This window comes from Protopterus annectens, chromosome 3.part0, assembly GCF_019279795.1.
Source record: "Protopterus annectens isolate FY-2018-M chromosome 3.part0, PAN1.0, whole genome shotgun sequence".
Classification (NCBI taxonomy): domain Eukaryota; kingdom Metazoa; phylum Chordata; order Ceratodontiformes; family Protopteridae; genus Protopterus; species Protopterus annectens.
In genome coordinates this window covers 833,422,343-833,440,426 of record NC_056731.1, presented here as the reverse complement: position 1 = coordinate 833,440,426, position 18,084 = coordinate 833,422,343, and the positions used below count along the sequence as shown (strand labels likewise).

At 44.8% G+C, this 18,084-nt stretch overlaps 1 protein-coding gene across 1 annotated transcript in view; it reads right to left on the bottom strand.

Annotated features, from left to right (window-relative positions):
- The window catches only part of ECI2 (enoyl-CoA delta isomerase 2), a 390,640-nt gene that overhangs the window by 166,235 nt on the left and 206,321 nt on the right, over nt 1-18,084 (bottom strand). Inside the window, exon 10 of the mRNA XM_044065169.1 lies at nt 15,646-15,735. Coding sequence (XP_043921104.1) covers nt 15,646-15,735 — 90 coding nt within the window. The remainder of the gene's footprint in view (nt 1-15,645; nt 15,736-18,084) is intronic.

The window sequence follows — 18,084 nt, the reverse complement described above, 5'->3', positions numbered from 1 at the left end:
AGCAATGGGGTGGTGAAGAGGAAGGGACAGAAAGGACCATTGCACTAGAAGGGTCCATTGCAGTACCCGCATGTTCAGACGGGCGCGTGGAAGGAGCGTAATCGCTGCCGCCATGGAGCCCAGTGCCCTCAGGACCAATTCCGCTGGTGGGGTCTCTGATTGGAGGATAGTCCGCACATGGAGTTGCAAATTCCGAAGTCTCTCGGACGTTAGAAAGGCTCGTAGCTCTCTGGTGTCTATTCTGGCTCCTATGAATTCTATGACTTGTGTCGGGGCCAGAAGGGATTTGTCGGCATTGATGGTGATTAGGGATTTGTCGGCATTGATGGTGATTAGGTTCATACTAGGCTATCTGCCCAAGGGCATTTATAAGCCTAGCCCAGAGTTTTGTGGCTTTCGCCACCCCTTTAGTTTGGAGGATACTATGCCCATTATTTTGCTGTGCCTCTGTCAAGCAGTGACACTGAGATAATCCCTGGGGTATATCTGCAATCTCCCATCCATTGGTCAAGATTTCTCTTGAACAAAGCCAGCGAGGTGCTCTGCCTCACATGTACCGGGATTTTGTTCCACAGCATAGGGAGTCTCTGGGTGATGAATCTGTCCCTCCAGCACGTCCTATTAATAACCGTGTCAAGATTTAAGTCTTCCGCCCTTGTAGTTCTGAGGGATCTAGATTTTTTGAGGTGAAGCATGTTCATCAATTTTGGGTTGGACATGGCCTTGTATGTCAGGCACAGGTCACCTCTGAGCAGGCAGTGGCGACTGAATAGAGCTGGAGTTCCTTCAGTCGGGCAGCATAGGACATATTTTTGAGACCCTTTATCCTTTTGGTGAGGAACTTTTGGGGCCTTTCCAGTTGCTGCAGGTGTCGTGTCAGATACATTCCGAATGGGGCATTGTACTCAATCATTGGTCTGATGAGTGATGAGTACAGGGGGATGATGACTTCCCTTGATCTAGATGTGAATCCCTTCATGATCAGGTGGGCAATGTAGAAGGTCTTCCTAACTACTTTGGCCACGTGAGTGTCAAACGAAAGGTTACTGTCAACCTGGGTCCCCAGATCCCTGATAACCTCTTCTGTGCTTAGTGGGTTTCCGCCTATATGGTAGCTAGGGGTAACCTTGTTTTTCCCGAAGGGTATGACTATGCATTTTTTGGCATTTAACTTTAGGCCATGGCTCTGGCACCAGTTACCCGTTTCTATAAGACCCTTCTGAAGGATATCTGTGTCAGATGTGTTCTGAACTATGGCGCCCAGTTTGCAGTCATCTGCAAATTTTGTCAGCCATAATCCTCCTGTGTTTGCTTGTACTTCTGAGAAGTAGATGCCGAACAGGAGTGGGCCCAGGACTGAGCCCTGTGGGACACCACTTGTGACAGGCTTTGAGTCTGACATGGCGCCAGCAACTCTGACCCTGTGGGTTCTGTCACTTAGCCAGTTTGCAACCCATCTTGTGACGTATGGGTTTACATTTAAGCTGCTGAGTTTTTCAATGATACCTGAGTGGGGTATTGTGTCGAAAGCCTTTGCCAGGTCGAGGTAGGCTGTGTGGACTGCCTTTCCCTCATCAATGGCCTTGGTGACTGTTTCGAAAAAGTCAACCAAGTTTAAAAGGCATGATCTGCCTTTGACAAAGCCAAACTGGGTCGGATCCAAAGTCTGCAAGACAAAGCCAAACTGGGTCGGATCCAAAGTCTGCAAGTCCCCTATGTCTTTATTTATGAGTTCCATTATGATCCTCTCCATAGCCTTGCAGATTAGGCTTGTCAAGCTGATGGGACAGTAATTTCCAGGGTCGGTGGAGGCACCGCCTTTGTGAAGTGGGACCACAGTTGCCGTACGCCACTCCTTAGGCACGTATCCTGAGGTGAGGCTAAGATTAAACAGCTGCCCTAACTGCGGGTTTAGTTCCTCATTGAGTTCGTGGAGCACACAACCGGGGACACCATCAGGTCCCATGGATGCTGTGTTTTTTGCCTTGGAGAGAGCAGTTCTCACCTGAGCGTTAGAGATGTTTGGGGGGTTACAATCCTCTGGTATAGATATCTCACCTTTTGGGCGGGGGGGGGGGGAGTTCGCACTGAACCTGTCAGCCAGTATGTTGGCAATGTCTGTAGGTTCAGTCATTTTTACATCATTTTGAACTAATTCTGAACATATCTGGGAGTTGCCTCCCAGGTTTCTAACATAGCTAAAGAAGGCCTTATGACTGTCTTTTGAGTCCTTAGCGACTTTTCTCTCAAAATTTGCCTTGGATGATTTTATGAGAGCTCTTAGTTTTTTACTTATAATGATCAAAGGTGTTTTCCCTTTTAAGGATTTTGCTCTATCTTGTAGTAGCTTCCTCCTTTTGTTGTAGAGTTTGTTTATGGCTGGGGTCCACCAGACTGGACACTTGCCTTTGGTACAAAGAGTCTTTGTTTTGTTTGGGATTGCCTGATCCATGCAGTCCTGTAGGTGCTGGTAGAAGGCATTTGTAAGTGATTCAGCGGCTTGAGTAATGGTTTCCGCAGGCTCGGGGGCCTTAAAAGAGACCACTTCAGTCTTTAGAAGTGTGAAGTCTGCTTTTGAGAAGTTCTTCACTGTGGTCTTTTTTATCTCAGGTGGGGGCAGGATGTGGACTTCCAGTGAGATTAGTTTATGGTCTGATCTCACCAGTGAGGGGTATACTTCCGGTGCTGAACATTGTGACCCCATGTTCGTGATGATGAGATCTAGTATGTTTTCTCCTCTTGTGGGGATGGTGACTAGTTGTTTCATGGCATTTGAGTTTATGAACTCTAGGAACCTTTGGGCTAGCGTGTTGGAGCTTGAGTAGTGATCCCAGTCTATATCTGGATAGTTGAAATCACCTAGTATGATGGTGTTTGGAGATACATTTATCCCCTCCAGTGTTTTCAGGAAAGCTATGTGAGGTTCCTGAGATTGAGAGGGTAGCCTGTAACATGCTACAAATTGCAGAGCAGTCTTGCCTATGGTTAATTGCATCTGGATGGTCTCCGATGCATCGTGCGTTGCCACCAACCTTGAGATGTGGGTGTCCTTGATGAATATAGACACCCCCCTCCCTTCTTGGTGTTGTCCGGATTTTGGGGCCGGAACGCATGATATGAGGTAAAACCTGATAGTGCCGGGGTGCTCTCTGGAGCCTTGAACCAGGTTTCAGTCACAGCACAGACATCGATGTTCTCCATACTGAGAAGGGCCTCGAGTGCGTGCATCTTGAGGTTGAGACTTCTGGCATTGAGCAGCATTACCCTTAGTTTTTTTCCTTTTTTGTGTTCTAGGGTGGTAGGTTTAGAATTTGAGCCTTGCCTAAAAAAGGCACTATGGGGGTGGCAAGAGCCTTAGCCAATATCCGGAAGCCCAGGGGTGACAGGGGTGATGCCTAACTGTGGGGCTAGGCGGAGAAAGAAATCTCTGGCTGAGCAAAGTAGATGCCTTGTTGGGGGCGGTCAGGAGCCAGTCGTCCAGGTACGGAAAGACCTGTATTCCCTGGAGTCTCAGGTGGGCCGCAATCACTGCTAATACCTTGGTGAACACCCTGGGGGCTGTGGTGAGGCCAAAGGGAAGGACCCTGAACTGGTAATGACCGTCTCTCAGCCGGAAGCGGAGGAACCTCCTGGATCGTCTGTCCATTAGAATGTGGTAGTATGCATCCTTGAGGTCTATAGAGCACATCCAATCGTTCTCCCTTAGAAGGGGGAGAATAGATTGAAGCGTGACCATTCGGAATTTTTCCTTGGTTATCGACAGGTTCAAGCGGGAAAGGTCTAGAATCGGTTTCAAGTCCCCCGTCTTTTTTGGCACCAAAAAGAACCTGGAGTAGAACCCTAATCAGAGCTGGTCTTGGGGGATGGGCTGGATGGCTCTTTTTCTTAGCAGCTGCTGAATTTCTGCGGCTGCGGCCTCCCTCTGATCGGGTGGTACATCGGGGAGGTTCTTGAATTTGGGGACATGGAGTAATGGTATTTTGTACCCTCTGGATATAATGCGAAGCACCCAGTGGTCTGTCGTGATGGACTCCCATGCCACTAGGTGCTCCGAGAAACGCCCCCCCCGATTGCCTCCAGAGTGGAGCAGCCGGGCAACCCTTCAGGGCTGCTGCGTGGGCCGTTCTTCAGAGAAAGGTTCTCTGAACCCAAAGTTTCTCGGAGCCCCTCTGCCCCTGGGGCGGCGTCCTCCCTGTCCTCCTCTGCCACGGAAGGACTGGTTGTCTGGAGCAGGTTGGGAATGTTGGGAATGTTGCGATTTCCGGAACCACATCTTCTTCTGACCCTTTTGGTTCTTTGAAAAGGACCGCTGGGGAGCAGAGAAGCGGACTCCGACGGCAGACGTCGTCTTTCTCGCTCTGGACAAGTGTCTCGCGAACAGTTTTGCCAAACAGGGCAGAACCATCAAAAGGGGCGTTCGCAAAAGACGCTTTAAAAGGCTCCGCAAAGTCACAATGACGGAGCCAGGCCTGACGTCTCATGACTAGGCCTGCTCCGCGAGCCCTAGCGGCTCCCTCGGTGGCGTGGGACAATAGCCGCATAGAGGTATTTGAAATTGATCTCAGAATGGCCATTCGGGTGGAGTACAATTGCTTGTCCTCCGCCGACATGGACTCAGGGGGGGAGGCAGCGTATTCTTTCATAAGATCCCGCTGCATCCTGATGACATGTGCCATATAGTTCAGAGACCTTACCGAGAAGGTCGCTGAACTAAAAACTCGCTTCCCTAAGCGGTCCATCGAGAGGGACTCCTTGCTCGGTGGATGGACTGAGGGGCTCTCCTGAGCTAGTTCCCTCTTCGTGGCTGCAGCCGTCAACATGGCATCTACAGGGGGGCCCTTGCTCCAGTGCGACCGGTCTGAGGGGAGACTTAGTATTCTGTCCGGGCGTTTTGGTATTGGCTCCACGATGTCCGGATCCTTCCACGCCCTGGTGGTAATAAGGTCCACCAAGGGGTCGGCCAGAGGGGACACCCAAGAGGTAGACGGGCCTGCTTCGAATGCCTCCAGAAACACGGACTAGTCAGAGGAAGACTTGGGGGCAGACCACCCATCTCTGATCCTCAGCATCTCCATGATGTCTCCAAAGGAGACATCCTCAGGGGGTGATCTTGGGGAGCCTTCCCCTTCCTCCAAGTCCATGTCCTCAGTTAAGGACTCAGGGGAGTCCACTTGCCTCCTCTTGCACTTATGCTTGCGGGGCACTTCCTCGGGGGAGCTGTCCGAGGAGGCCTCGCCAGCAACATCCTGTTCCAATGGAACCATCTGGGACATTGAAGCAGGCTGTCCCTTTGGCCGGATGATGGAAGCCTGGCCCAGCAGAGAGGGAGTGCAGGGAGGAGCCGAGACAAGGGCCGGGGGTCCGGATGCTCTCAACAGAGCCCTCTCCACAACATTGAAAGCCGAGGGGGAACCACTCTCTCTGGGCTCCGAGAGTCGGCTCCCACTCGGATCCGATAAAAGGTTCGGAACCGGCGCCGAGACCATCGGATCCGAAGGACCAGTGCGCTCCAACCTGGACGGAGCCGAAGGCACACTGAATCCCTCGGATTCGAAGCTCGGGCCACGGCTCCGAGAGGTCGGATCAGACAGGCTCGAGGGATGGTCAGATCGGAAGTACCAAGTACCGTCGGCGCCGACCCACCCCCAGCTCCAACGCTGCTTGGCTCCGAACCCGGATAGCGGGTCGGAGAAGGAGCAATAGGATGGAAAAAGGTGTCGAGCTCCCCCCCCCCGAAGGGGGGGGGGGCAAGGCAAGAGCACTCCCATCTGCAGCTGGGCCTGGATGAACCTTCGCATCATCTGGTCCAAGTCTGCATCGGACATACTGAAAGTCGATCTCGAAGAGGTCACCGAGGCAGGCCTGGAATGCCACCTCGATGGAGATCGGGCCTCCTCCTCCTCAGGCCCTGGGGAGAAACAAGGGGATCGGAGTCGAGGAGGAGGAGACCTAGAAGCAGTGGAGGGAGAAGCCCGCTTAGCTGGCGGGGCCGAAGCGGAGGTCTCGGCCAGCCGCTTGTGGTGCTTCTCCCTCCGTTTCTCCCTCCTGGCCACTCTGTCCTCCGGCGCTTTAGCGGGAGTTTGAGTCTCGGCCGGAGGAAGGGGGGCAGGAATGGCAGCAACCACAGCCTGTGGTGGAGCTAAGGGAGCAGCGGAGGCCAGAGCTGAGTCTGGGGGTAAAAGTCCCGCCAAGACCAGCTTCGACCTCCGCTCTTTCAGTGCCCTGGGGTTGAATGCTGCACAAATGGTACAGCCTGAGGTGAGGTGTTCAACCCCAAGGCACCGAACGCACAGAGTATGGCCATCAGCCGGGGAGAGCTTATGGCCACACTCGGTACATTTAGAAAAAATGGCTTTTGGGGCCTCAGCCATACTTAAAAGAAAAAGTAGTGTTACACACACACACAGGCCCCAAAACACAACACACACACACTCTCTAACGACCAGCGAAGGGAGGGAAAAAACTACTTAAAAGAAAAATATTTTTACTCTACAGGGAACTAACACTTACACACTTTATATTTTTGTGAAAAAAGAAGAAAGTTGACAGAAAAATCACACTTAACTGACAATTACTAGTCGAGCTCACAGGAATCCAGCTATCCGCAAGCGCGGCAAACTAGATCTGAGGTCATGGAGGGTTAGCAGGGGATTATGGGTGAGGGGAGGAGCTAGGAGCTCGGATCCATTAGCTTGAAACAAGTTGCCGGCTCAGATCCGATATCGGATCCAAGACCCACAGGTTGCTGACAAATGAACTCCCTACTTTTTTATCAAAGAATCTTTCATTTTGAAGAATGAATGAATGAAGATAAAAGCTAATCAACAGAATGTATTAGTTACTTTCTATGTCAAAATCTTCATATGCAGTGATCTTACAAGATGGGGGAGTAAGAATGGATTTGTAATTTGTTACTTGCTTTTCAGAGTATTCAGTAAATAAAATTAGATTTCTTGGTGAGAGTATGGATTTTAAAATCTAATTATTTTATGTTCAAAGATTTTTTATCAGCAACTGACAGGGGTGGCAAATGCCTCAACTGTGGCCACAAATTTTGCTAATTTTGTCATGCTGTACTAGGAACAGCACTTTTATGTACATTAGACAAAATTTCTAGTTTGTTAAATTGCATATCCTCTTTCTTGACCATATTTTTTTATTTGAAGTAGGACAAGGACAGATTTATCATCTTTATATGATATGGGTGGATATTTTTGGAATTTTCCAGTCACATTAGTGATAATTCCATTAACTTCTTAGACACTTCTGTTTGAAAAGCAAACAGCAAGTTGGAAAAGTACAGTTGTGTACACTTACAATAAATGCAGATGTTCGAGTGTATTCACTGTTGCAGTCATTACACTTGGGTTATCGTGCTGGCAGGCTACCCTCAGTCAGCCTGAGTTCCAAAGTCTAGGTCCGGCGTCGGTTGCTGTCGCCTCTTCCCTGACGTCAGTTCGCCAGGGGTATAAAAGATGCAGCTGACGCCATTTTCTTCAGTTTTTCTTGCACCAGATGTCAGGTGCCCCCCAAAAGGGTAGGCTAAAAATATGCCAATAAAACATGCATGTACCAAAATATATGTTATACCTTCATCTATAAGCAAATACACCACAGAGGTTGTATAGATTAGAGAAATGCAGATAAGTTCCAGCAAAGATAAGGGGGTGACGGGTGGGTAACCTGGACTGCAACAGTGAATACACTTGAACATCTACATTTATGGTAAGTGTACACAACTGTACTATGTTCTTCGTGTTTCACTGTTGCAGTCATTACACTCGGGTTGAATCCTAAAGCTATGGTTGGGAGACTGGAGCTAAATAGCATTAGGAGCGGCTATGAGGCCCTGCAAAACTACAGATGCAAAGCCTGCCCTGGATTTAGAGTAGAGTGGTAAATGATAGTGCTTTGTAAAGGTGTGCACTGAACTCCAGGTAGCAGCCTCTAAAATGTCTTTGGTTGGTACTCCCCTGTGGAAGGCAGCTGAAGTGGCTGCTGCTCTTGCTGAATGTGGCCTAATGCCCTTAGGCACTGGTTTGCCATGTTGTGAATAGCAGAAACGAATACAGTGGCCTATCAACTTTGAAATAGTCTGCTTAGAGATAGCCTTTCCTTGTGATCCTGCAGCATATGCCACAAGTAGTTGCTCAGTCTGTCTGAAAGCTTTGGTTCTGTTCAAGTAGAAGCATAGCTGTCTGTGTATGTCCAAAGAATGCAGAATTCTCTCTCCCTTATTCTGTGGGTTTGGATAAAAAGTAGGCAAATGAATAGTTTGGTTAAGGGCCACACTGGACACTACCTTAGGTATAAATGTCGGGTTTGTCCTCAGAGAAACCCTGTCTGGATAAAAAATGATAAAAGGTTCCACAGCCATGAGTGCCTGTAGCTCTGAGACTCGTCTTGCAGAGGTTATTGCTAGGAGCAGAGCTGTTTTCCAAGATAAAAATTTTATATCAGCTGTAGCGGCTGGCTCAAAAGGAGGCAGGGTGAGTTTTTACAAAACATAATTGAGGTCCCATGCGGGTATTGGTGATCTCCTTGGAGGCTTTTGGCTCCTCTGAGGTACTGCTTTAACAAAGGATGAGAAAAGATTGGTGGATCTGTATTGTAATGAGCCAAAATGGCAGAGGCATGAATTTTAATTTATGAAAAGGATAGGCCTTTATCCAGCATCTCAGTTAAGTATTGCAAAATCAGATGAATATTTGGTACAGCTGTGTCAATTCCTTGTGCCTGGTTCCAGGCACAGAATCTCTTCCATTTTCCAGCGTAAGATTTTCTGGTACTAGGCCTTCTGGCCTCCAAAATGACATCCATCACAGCTCTAGTGAGAGGTGTGTTTTGTATGACTACATTATCCGCCATGCTGCCAGATTTAAGGTCTTGAGTTGGCTGTGTAGAATCCGATTGTTTTGTTGGGACAGTAGATGAGGTTATTTGAGGCAAGGTCCAAGCCGGACATTGAGTCACATTCCTTAGGATTGGATACCATTACTGGCAGGGCCAGTCTGGGGCAATCAGTATCATCTTTGGCTTCTCTTGTCTGACCTTTAGGAGTACCTTGGGGAGGAGAGGCAGATGAGGAAAGGCATATACTGTTAAGTTTTCTCAGTTGAAAGATAGAGCGTCCACTGCTTGTTTGTGATAAGTCCTTGTGCAGAATCTTTTTAGTTGGTAATTGTGAGGAGAAGCAAATAGATCTATATCCGGGCATCCCCATTTCCTTGTTATCATGCTGAAGACTTGTGGACCCAATTTCCACTCGTGGGGATCCATGAGGTTTCTGCTTAGTTCGTCTGCCAGAGTATTTATCTTTCCTGGCAGGAATTGCGCCTGAAGATGCACTTGGTAAGTCAATGCTGTGTCCCACAAAGTCATGGCCAGTCTGCAAAGGGGGTAAGAATGTGTGCCTCCCTGCTTGTTTATATACCACATGACCGTGGTGTTGTCTGTCTATCAGTAGTTGTCCCGGATGAAGTAGGTCCTTGAAGGCTGTCAGGGCATTCTGAACAGCTAGCAACTCTTTTTGATTGATATGCAGATGTATTTGGTTTGTGGACCATGTGCCTTGAATACATCTTCCTGCCATGTGGGCCCCCCAGGCATAATCTGATGCATCCATTGTTGATGTCTGCCTGGCCGGGGGTAAAGTGAATGGCTGTCCCTTATACTGGTGACAAGCCTTCGCCCACCATCAAAACTCCTGTTGCAGGCAGGGAATGAGGGTAATTATTGTTTCCAGGCTGTGGCAATGTTGAGCCCAAACACTTTTTAGGTACCACTGAAGTTTCCTCATATGCAGTCTGGCATATGGAATTAGTAGAATGCAGGATACCATGAAGCCCAAAGCCTGCAGAATTTTTCTTGCAGATAACCGGGTCTTTGTTGCCAACAGTTTGAAATATGTAGTCAGTTGCCTTTGTTTGTCTGGCATGAGATAAGCCATCTGGGCAGTTTTATTTAAGCTTGCACCCAGGAATATTATCTCGAGAGGGTACTAGTTTTTATTTTTTTTTGTTGACTGTGTACCCTAGGCCTGTTAGAAATCTCTTTACGAACGCCAGATGCTGTAGTAGAATGTCCCTGTTCTCTGCTTGAATGAGGCAGTCATCCAAGTAAGGATATATCTGTATTCCTCTTTGTCTGCAGAATGCAATTACTGGTGCCAGGCATTTGTGAAGACCCTGGGCGCAGTAGATAAGCCAAAGGGCAGTGCAGAGAATTGGTAGTACATTGAGCCAGCTTTGAATCTGAGGTATCTTACGCATGTTTGTCTGATTGGGACATGCAGGTATGCCTCTTTTAGGTCTAAAGTCACGAGCCAAGCCTTCTTGCCCAGCATTGGCAGAAGCTGCTGTAGGGTCAACATTATGAACTATGGTATATCCAGATATGTGTTGAGAATAGACAGGTCCAGTATTGGTCTCCAGTTCTTGTTCTTTCTTGGTACCAAGAACAGTCCTGAATAAAATCCTTATCCCTGCTCTTGCTTTGGTACTTGTTGAAATGGCCCTCATGTCCATGAGATAAGACTTGTTTTTGTGCCTCTGCCCATTGATGTTTTGGCAGGTCTGGCCAGTCGTTTGTCCTTGGCAGGGTATGGAAGTGAAACTTGTAGCCTTGTGACACTATGTCTAGGACCCATTTGTCCTGTGTTATGTGCCAATTTTGAGAAAAAAGTGCTAGTTTTCCCCCTAAAGCTGCTGCCAGAAGATAAGTGCTTGGTGCAGACAGGGGGAAGTCATTTTAACTGTTTCCTGTATGGCTGTGATTTGTCTTCTCCACTTTTGGAGGTAGAAGCCCCCCATTGTTTAGACCTGTACGAACCTTGGGGCTGGGATCTGCCTCTTGGGCGTCCGTATCTGCCCCTTTGTGGCCTGTCTGACACTGGAAAGGACCAATTCTTTGTAGGCCAGTGTCTGCTAAATCTTGGAGGTTGTACCTGTAAAAAATCTTTAACCGTTTGCATAGATTTAGCTTTGTCCTCCATTTTCTTTAACACCTCCTCTGCTTTAACACCAAACAAAGTATAATGCTGTAATGGAGAATCTAATAATTTTGCTTTGACATGGTCAGGCAGATTTTGTTCCTTTAACCAAGCATGCCTCCTGATGACAGAACCCGTAACAGTGGCCCTGCAGGAGGCCTCCAAAGAATCAAAACCACATTGCAAAGTATACTTTCCAACTTGCTCAGCTGCATGCAATAAATCCTGCATTTCTTTGTTTTCTGCACATTCAAAATTTATCAACATTTTCTGTTTAAGCAGTGACATAATATATTGCTGATATTTGAGCATATGAAACTGACAACTTAAAGCCCTTATAGCCAAAGTAGCAGAGGTGTAAATCTTTTTCCCCATCTGTCCAATGCCCTAGAATCCCTGTCCGAGGAGGTAGGTTTTTTTTTTGCAGTGGATGCCTTGACCCCTTTGGGACCCTGAGAGATAGTTTCTGGGTCAGCAGCAGGGTTTTTGAAAAGGAATTTATGAGAGTCAGGAACCCTGTAGTACCTGTCCGGCTTAACAGGAGCTGGAAGTAAGGAGTCAGGGGTCAGACTGGACTCTGAAAACACATCATCTACAATGTCTAACACAGGTGGAATAGCTAGGGGCCTGTGTTGTGTGAGTAAAAGGAAGTCTCTGAGCCTTTTCTTAGATTCTGAATAATCTTGGCTCCCCAGTGGAAATGCTCCCTCATGGTATGCAAAGTTTCCCCAAAGGAGGAATCCTCAGGAGGAGAGGCTGAAGGGATAGATTCTTCAGCATCAGAATCCTCATAGGGAGGAAGAGAGTATCCCTGATCAGAAGAGGAATCAGATGAAATGGAAACGTGATGTGAAGATTCATATTCTGTCTCTTGCCTAGGCCTCTTATCAGGAGGGGGATGGGAACCCCTGATCAAAGTAATTAAGTCTTCAGCCATTTTGAGCAGCTGTTTTTTGGCCATGGAGGCCTGACCATGAGGCTGTTGCACTTGTTTCTTTGCCTTTAAAGGTGCTTTAGTCTTTGCCTTTGTAGCTGGTGTTGCTTTAATGTACAATCGAGTAGGTCTGAAAACACCCTCAGAAGCCGATGCCTGCTCAGCGGCTCCGGACCCATCTGAGGGAATAGTTTCCGAAAGTCCAATACCTTGAGCTTCCAGCAGCCTAGGTGACTCCACGTGGGAGTCTGTAGCGGCCTGCGAAAGCACCTCACTGAGAGCCGGCTAACCGGCAACTGGCTTAGAGGTAGCCTCATCGTCCGTTTTGGACCTCGGATGCCTGTCCTTCTCTTTGTCTTTGCGTTTCTTGTGAATTCCGGTAGTCGGAGTACTATCCGATGGTATCGTGTAATTAAATCTTCTGCCAAAATACTGAAATGCAAAAATGTACCGACGCTTAATAGTGCGTTGGTTAAATCTAGCACAAAACCAACAACTAGCAACATCGTGGTCAGGGCCTATTCAAGAAATACAGTAAGAATGAAAGTCCTTAGGAGGCATTTGCTTCCCACAAGAAATACAATTATTAACTTTTTCTGACCTCGGTCTGGAGCAAGAAAAATGTTTTCCCCAATGGGGTACTTAGCTTTTAATGAAGACTTCGGATCTGAAATTCGAACGCGAAAATCTCAGGAGTCAGCCGACCGGCACTTGTGAACTGCTTCTGCTTCGGGCACCGCGCGGAAAGAAAGACTGAAGAAAATGGCGTCAGCTGCATCTTCCCCTGACGCACTGACGTCAGGACCTAGACTTTGGAACTCAGGCCGACTGAGGGTAGCCTGCCAGCAGGATAACCCAAGTGTAATGACTGCAACAGTGAAACACGAAGAGCATCAGCCGTAAGTTTTAAAAATTCAGTCCGTAATTCTTTGTTGCGCTACAACAGTATGCATCCTCAACATCAGAAGATGGGAGTTATGTATACTACAGTGAAAAATCTTACTAGAAATTAGGCTAGTATTTCTTTATTAAATGAAAACTTAAAACAAAGATTTTCATGGGGGGGGGGGTATTCAGATGTCCAGATAAATAAGGATAGTTGAAACATCAAAATGGGGCAAAGCGATGAATCTAACTCGTACTTTGGATTCTTCTAGTATTGGAAAAGTCATGAGTAATACTTGAAGGCTTTTTAATACCAATGAAGAGGTATTAAAAACTTTGGGTAATGAACCCGCATTTACAAATAAAAAAAGAGAAAGAAACATTAGAAACAGTTTGGAGATCAGCAATACTATCAGTAAAGGGGGTACATTTAAATGGATGCTCATCATTTTTTTTTTCAATAATGAAGGCCCTATTATTTATTGTGCTAACACCATGCAGACATTATTTTTGTAGTACACCGACAAGTTATTAATTTTTTGTGGTCTGTATTTCTACCTGCTCCATTTGTAACCATTTTTAAATAGGAAAAACTAACTGGCAAAAGTAATGAGAGATATTATTTGGGGCATGGTAAAGCCATTAAGAATAAGGACATTCTGAATGCTTTATACAGGCATTCTACAAAGCATGTTGGGTTTAACAAATTTCTTTTTAGTGTGTTAGACTTTGTAGATCACTTAGTTAGGGGCAGTAGTAGATATGACAACCTGGAATATTTGAAATACAAATGACAGATTGTTTTATATGCAGCATTAATTACAGTTTGAATACTTCTGTCACTTTCAAATGTCATCTGAAAAAAATGAAACTAAAGTATTTTGGCCACATGATTTTTATGACCAATCATATTTGTTAAATAAGACTGCATTACATATTTTTAGTCTGATGAAGACTCAATCCGTAGTGATGTAGGAGTCTAAAGTGCTTACGCAGTTTCACTTTATTTTTTGTTTTTCTTTACGGTTACAGTTGCCTTCTCATTCCTTGAGTGCACTCTATTAGTATTTTTATTGTGTTAATGCTACTTTGTCATGGTGACAGCCTAATCAAAATCAGTTGGTTGAGAACCAAGTAAAAAAATAAGATGACTGCAATGGCACTTGTATGCCTGGAGTGAATCTGTGGAGAAAGATGAAGCACACATTGAGAATAATGTATCTGACTGCGAAAAACTAAGAAAAAACACTACTGACTGAGTTCTGTTCCATGACAGCAAAGAATGGAGAAGCACCTGAAGTGTTGCACTGTACACTGTATATACTCCATATTACCAATACAAGAGAAGGAGTTAACAAATGGCAGGATTTCTGGAAATATGACACTGGAATCAAGTCAGCACATAGGTATGCTCTACTACCAGATACAGTCAGAATTATGATAACTGAAATGTGGCCCAAAGTCAACACAATGACAGTGAATACATTTTACAGGATCATAGGACATTACTAGCCTAATGGCCCTGGGACCCTTACAAGCCTAGCCAAGAGTTTATTCCCAAAAAGAAACCTCAACACCTGTCTTTTACTGAGGGATTAGAAAGTTCTCTTTTTTTACATCCCCCCCCCCCCCCCAAAGGACCCACTGCCAACATCCAATTTGCTCACTGATTACAGGAACACATGAGCTGGGAGTCCTTTAGCTTGGCTAGTACTCTACAGTCCATTGTTCTTGCCCATAAATCCCAATCATTCCAAAACTGGTGGTAGACAGTGGGCCAGTTTGCTGGTCCTGAAAGGCAGCCTATTCTCTGCCCAATGGGAACACCCCCATCCCCTTAGTGGCTCCTCTGAGCCTGCTGTTGTCTCCCAATGGGAGCCATGAATCCAGACAATGAATTCCCCTCAACTTCTTTGGTGATAGGCTGCATGACAATGCTGTCTTAGCTGCCTCAAATGCCACAATAACATTTACTGCTTCCATTAGGTGTCACCCTGTGGGAAGTGATAGCTGCCTCTCGGCTCTCACAATGTGTAAGCCAGGAATAGCTGCTCAGCCAAATCTTCCATGTTCATCTCCTACAGGCACCCAAAATTAAACTCGGGTCACCTGCAGGAGGATTTACAAAGTTTGATAAAAATGAAAAAGCAATTTTGATAACAATAAAAAGTTGTTTCAAAGCTATAATTTAATCTGCTTAATTTTAAATCGTCATTCATGAAGCCATCAATTTAAATTAATGACGGGGATCACTTCTGACATCACTAATGATATGCAGTCTTTGGATCTACCTTGTAAAAGTTTTTCCTTCCAGGTAGCCCCAAGTGTGCCTATTGGTATTAATTCATTTTATTTTAGTAAATAAAGTCATCTCTGGTATGTATCATATTTTAGTAATTGAAGTCATCTCTGGTACGTATCATATAAGGAAGAAGCAGAACAGAAAAAATCCATTTTGACAGAACTCTTCAAACAACCTTCAGTTCTGTTAGAGTGCTCCTCAAAGAAAAAAGTATATGTCCTGATATAGCTCTTCTAACTTAGGCACTTGAAAACTGCATATAGAGCCACCTGAAGATGTGAAAAGTTTATAGAAGTGTAATGTAAACAATATTAAACAATATACATGGTTCTAAAACAAATTATATTAAAAGCAATGACACATTTGTTTCTCTAATTAAATCAAGAGTGAGGCATGTGCCTATAGAAACTGTATAAGAAATTCCTCAGAAAAAAAAAATTTCCTCTGAAAACTGGAGAAACATTTTTTTTTAATTTCTGCCATATGCAGAGTAAAATAGTAAAATCATGTTCTGTGATAATTATGGACTCTTACCTTGGCCGGTCCCATTATTTGAGGAAATAAATAAGTGGAACATCCTTCTGGGCTTTGTCCTAGGTGGCTGAATGGGGTGTGAAATGTTGCCTGTGACATAAAAAATATACATTAGGTTCTTTTATTATTACTTAGAAAATGGCATTATATTGAGTGCTGCTTTTTCTTTAAAACATAAACTGCATATAAATAAAACACATTGGAGGGACAGATTCATTACCTTGTGGTTACCCCAGTTTTGAAACAAACTGTTCCTGCATGCTATAAGATACCCTTGCCTCCTTCAAGACTACCTGCAAATCATCCCTGGCTTGACATGTTTTGCACTCCTGGAAGGTGGGTATATCCTGAAGGTGGTATATGTTGTATGATAAGGTGCATACAACAATCCTACAGACACACACAAAGTATGGATCCAAGACATCTGCCTGAATGCCCATTTTACTGAATGAGACATGGCTGAATACGACTGGCTGAAAGCCCCTTTACATGAATTATCATTTGGTCGAAAGTCTATTAAGGCAAACTTGGCAAAGCTGCAGACAGTTCTGTAATACAAAGGTGGAAATATGTTATTATATGAAGTTTCAGCTGATGACTGTGGTCACTTATGCACTACGCAGTCACTGCTTGTGCTGTTTCTGACTTGCTGTGTGTGTGGTGAGGATATATGTGGGATTGTCTCACTGCAAAAAAAAATGAACATTTCCTTTGGGTTCATTTTACTGTATGTTTGGAATATGATTAAATGAGCTTTCAGTGAAATGGATTTTCAACCATTTGGGCACTGAACCAGATGTCATATAATCATATACACACAGAAACATAAACATAACAAATTTATAGACAGACAGCCATACAAATAAAAATAAAAACTTAAGGCTCAGAAACCTAACATTACATACAGATGCACAATAATCAGGAAGTATGAAAGTCACATATTACTAACACCTAATGTCACCATTCCATATCCTTTTAACTGAACACCATAGCTAGATGCAAGATACATTGGAAGGATGTGGTTATTCTGCATGTTGCTTCATTTTTATCAATAGGTTTTTGTCGGAAGGAAGCAATGAGAAATGTGCAATTAACAGTTATTGTGTCTTAACAATACACTTATTTGTTCCTGATGTTGGGAAATAAATCTTAACTACTGCACTGGTGCAGCTTTTTTTTTTCTCTTTTGCAAAACGGTCCCTGTACTTTTTGAAGACACTGCAAAGAATGCTAAATGGTAAGTAAAGAACTGATCACTTTGAATGCGAGTGCTCACTCCAGTAGATTATCTTTGACAATCTCAGTACAAGTGACAGAAAAACTTCATTTATCCTTCCTTTTCCTTCTCAAGTTCTTGTCCTTCTCACTTGAACATGGTGACAAAATTGCTGCACAACAAAACTGTATGTTTATAAAATAAACCTGAAATGTACCTACAGAAAGAACCATTGCCTAAGCACAGTAGACATAATACCCAAACAATGGATCAATGAATGGAACAAAGTGCTAGATGCTGAAGGCCTTCAGAAAGATCATATTATATGGTGAATTTTTACACACATTACACTTTACCTCAATGTGCACACTGTAATGTGTGGAACACTGTCAGAATTCCCAAGCAGTGTCTTCAGACTAGGTTAGAATGAAATTCAAAAGGAACATATCAAGGAGTACTCCAACACAGACATTTCAAATATTACACTCATGGAGTAGATCCCAGTTATAGTGCTTAGTGAGGGAGTGAAAAAATGCCTGTACTGTATCCATACCACAGCTGCCTTCCATGGAGACACGACTGGAAGAAGCCACTCCTTACAGGAGTGTTCCTTGACTGCTGGCCTCTTACCTTTAGTTCACTGAGGGCAAAATATAATGCAGCTGGATATTGTTCACTTGGCAATTCAGAGGAGCAAAGCTGCCAAACAGCTTACCCATTTTTCTATATCCTTGGTCTGAGAGAGATAACAGCCATTAGCAGTTGCCATTGGGGTATATAGAACAGAATACATTACTTCCTATTCTTTATACCTGGAAAGATGATTTGATTGGTTGAGCAACAGTTCAAGTACCACCTTCGCAAAGAAGTCAGGCTTCATACTGAGACACCCAAACTTTATGAAAAAGATGGTAAGAATTTCTACATGCAAGTCAGAAGCTCTAAATTTTGCTGGTAAAGCATAATGGCCACACTGACCAACATTTCCCAGGACCTAACATTCAAGTCCACAAAGTCAGCTAGCAGATACAACTGCAATTCTGTCATTCAGTTCATATAAAAAATGGCATGAACTCTTCACTTGTGGCCAGAGATAAAGATATCCTTCAGAAACTCCTGCAGCACTCTATGCTGGGCCAAAGTTGCTTCCATCACTAAATCATAATGATAGTAGATGAACAGTATGGTGGATTCTTCTTTTCATTATATATTTTATTCCCTTT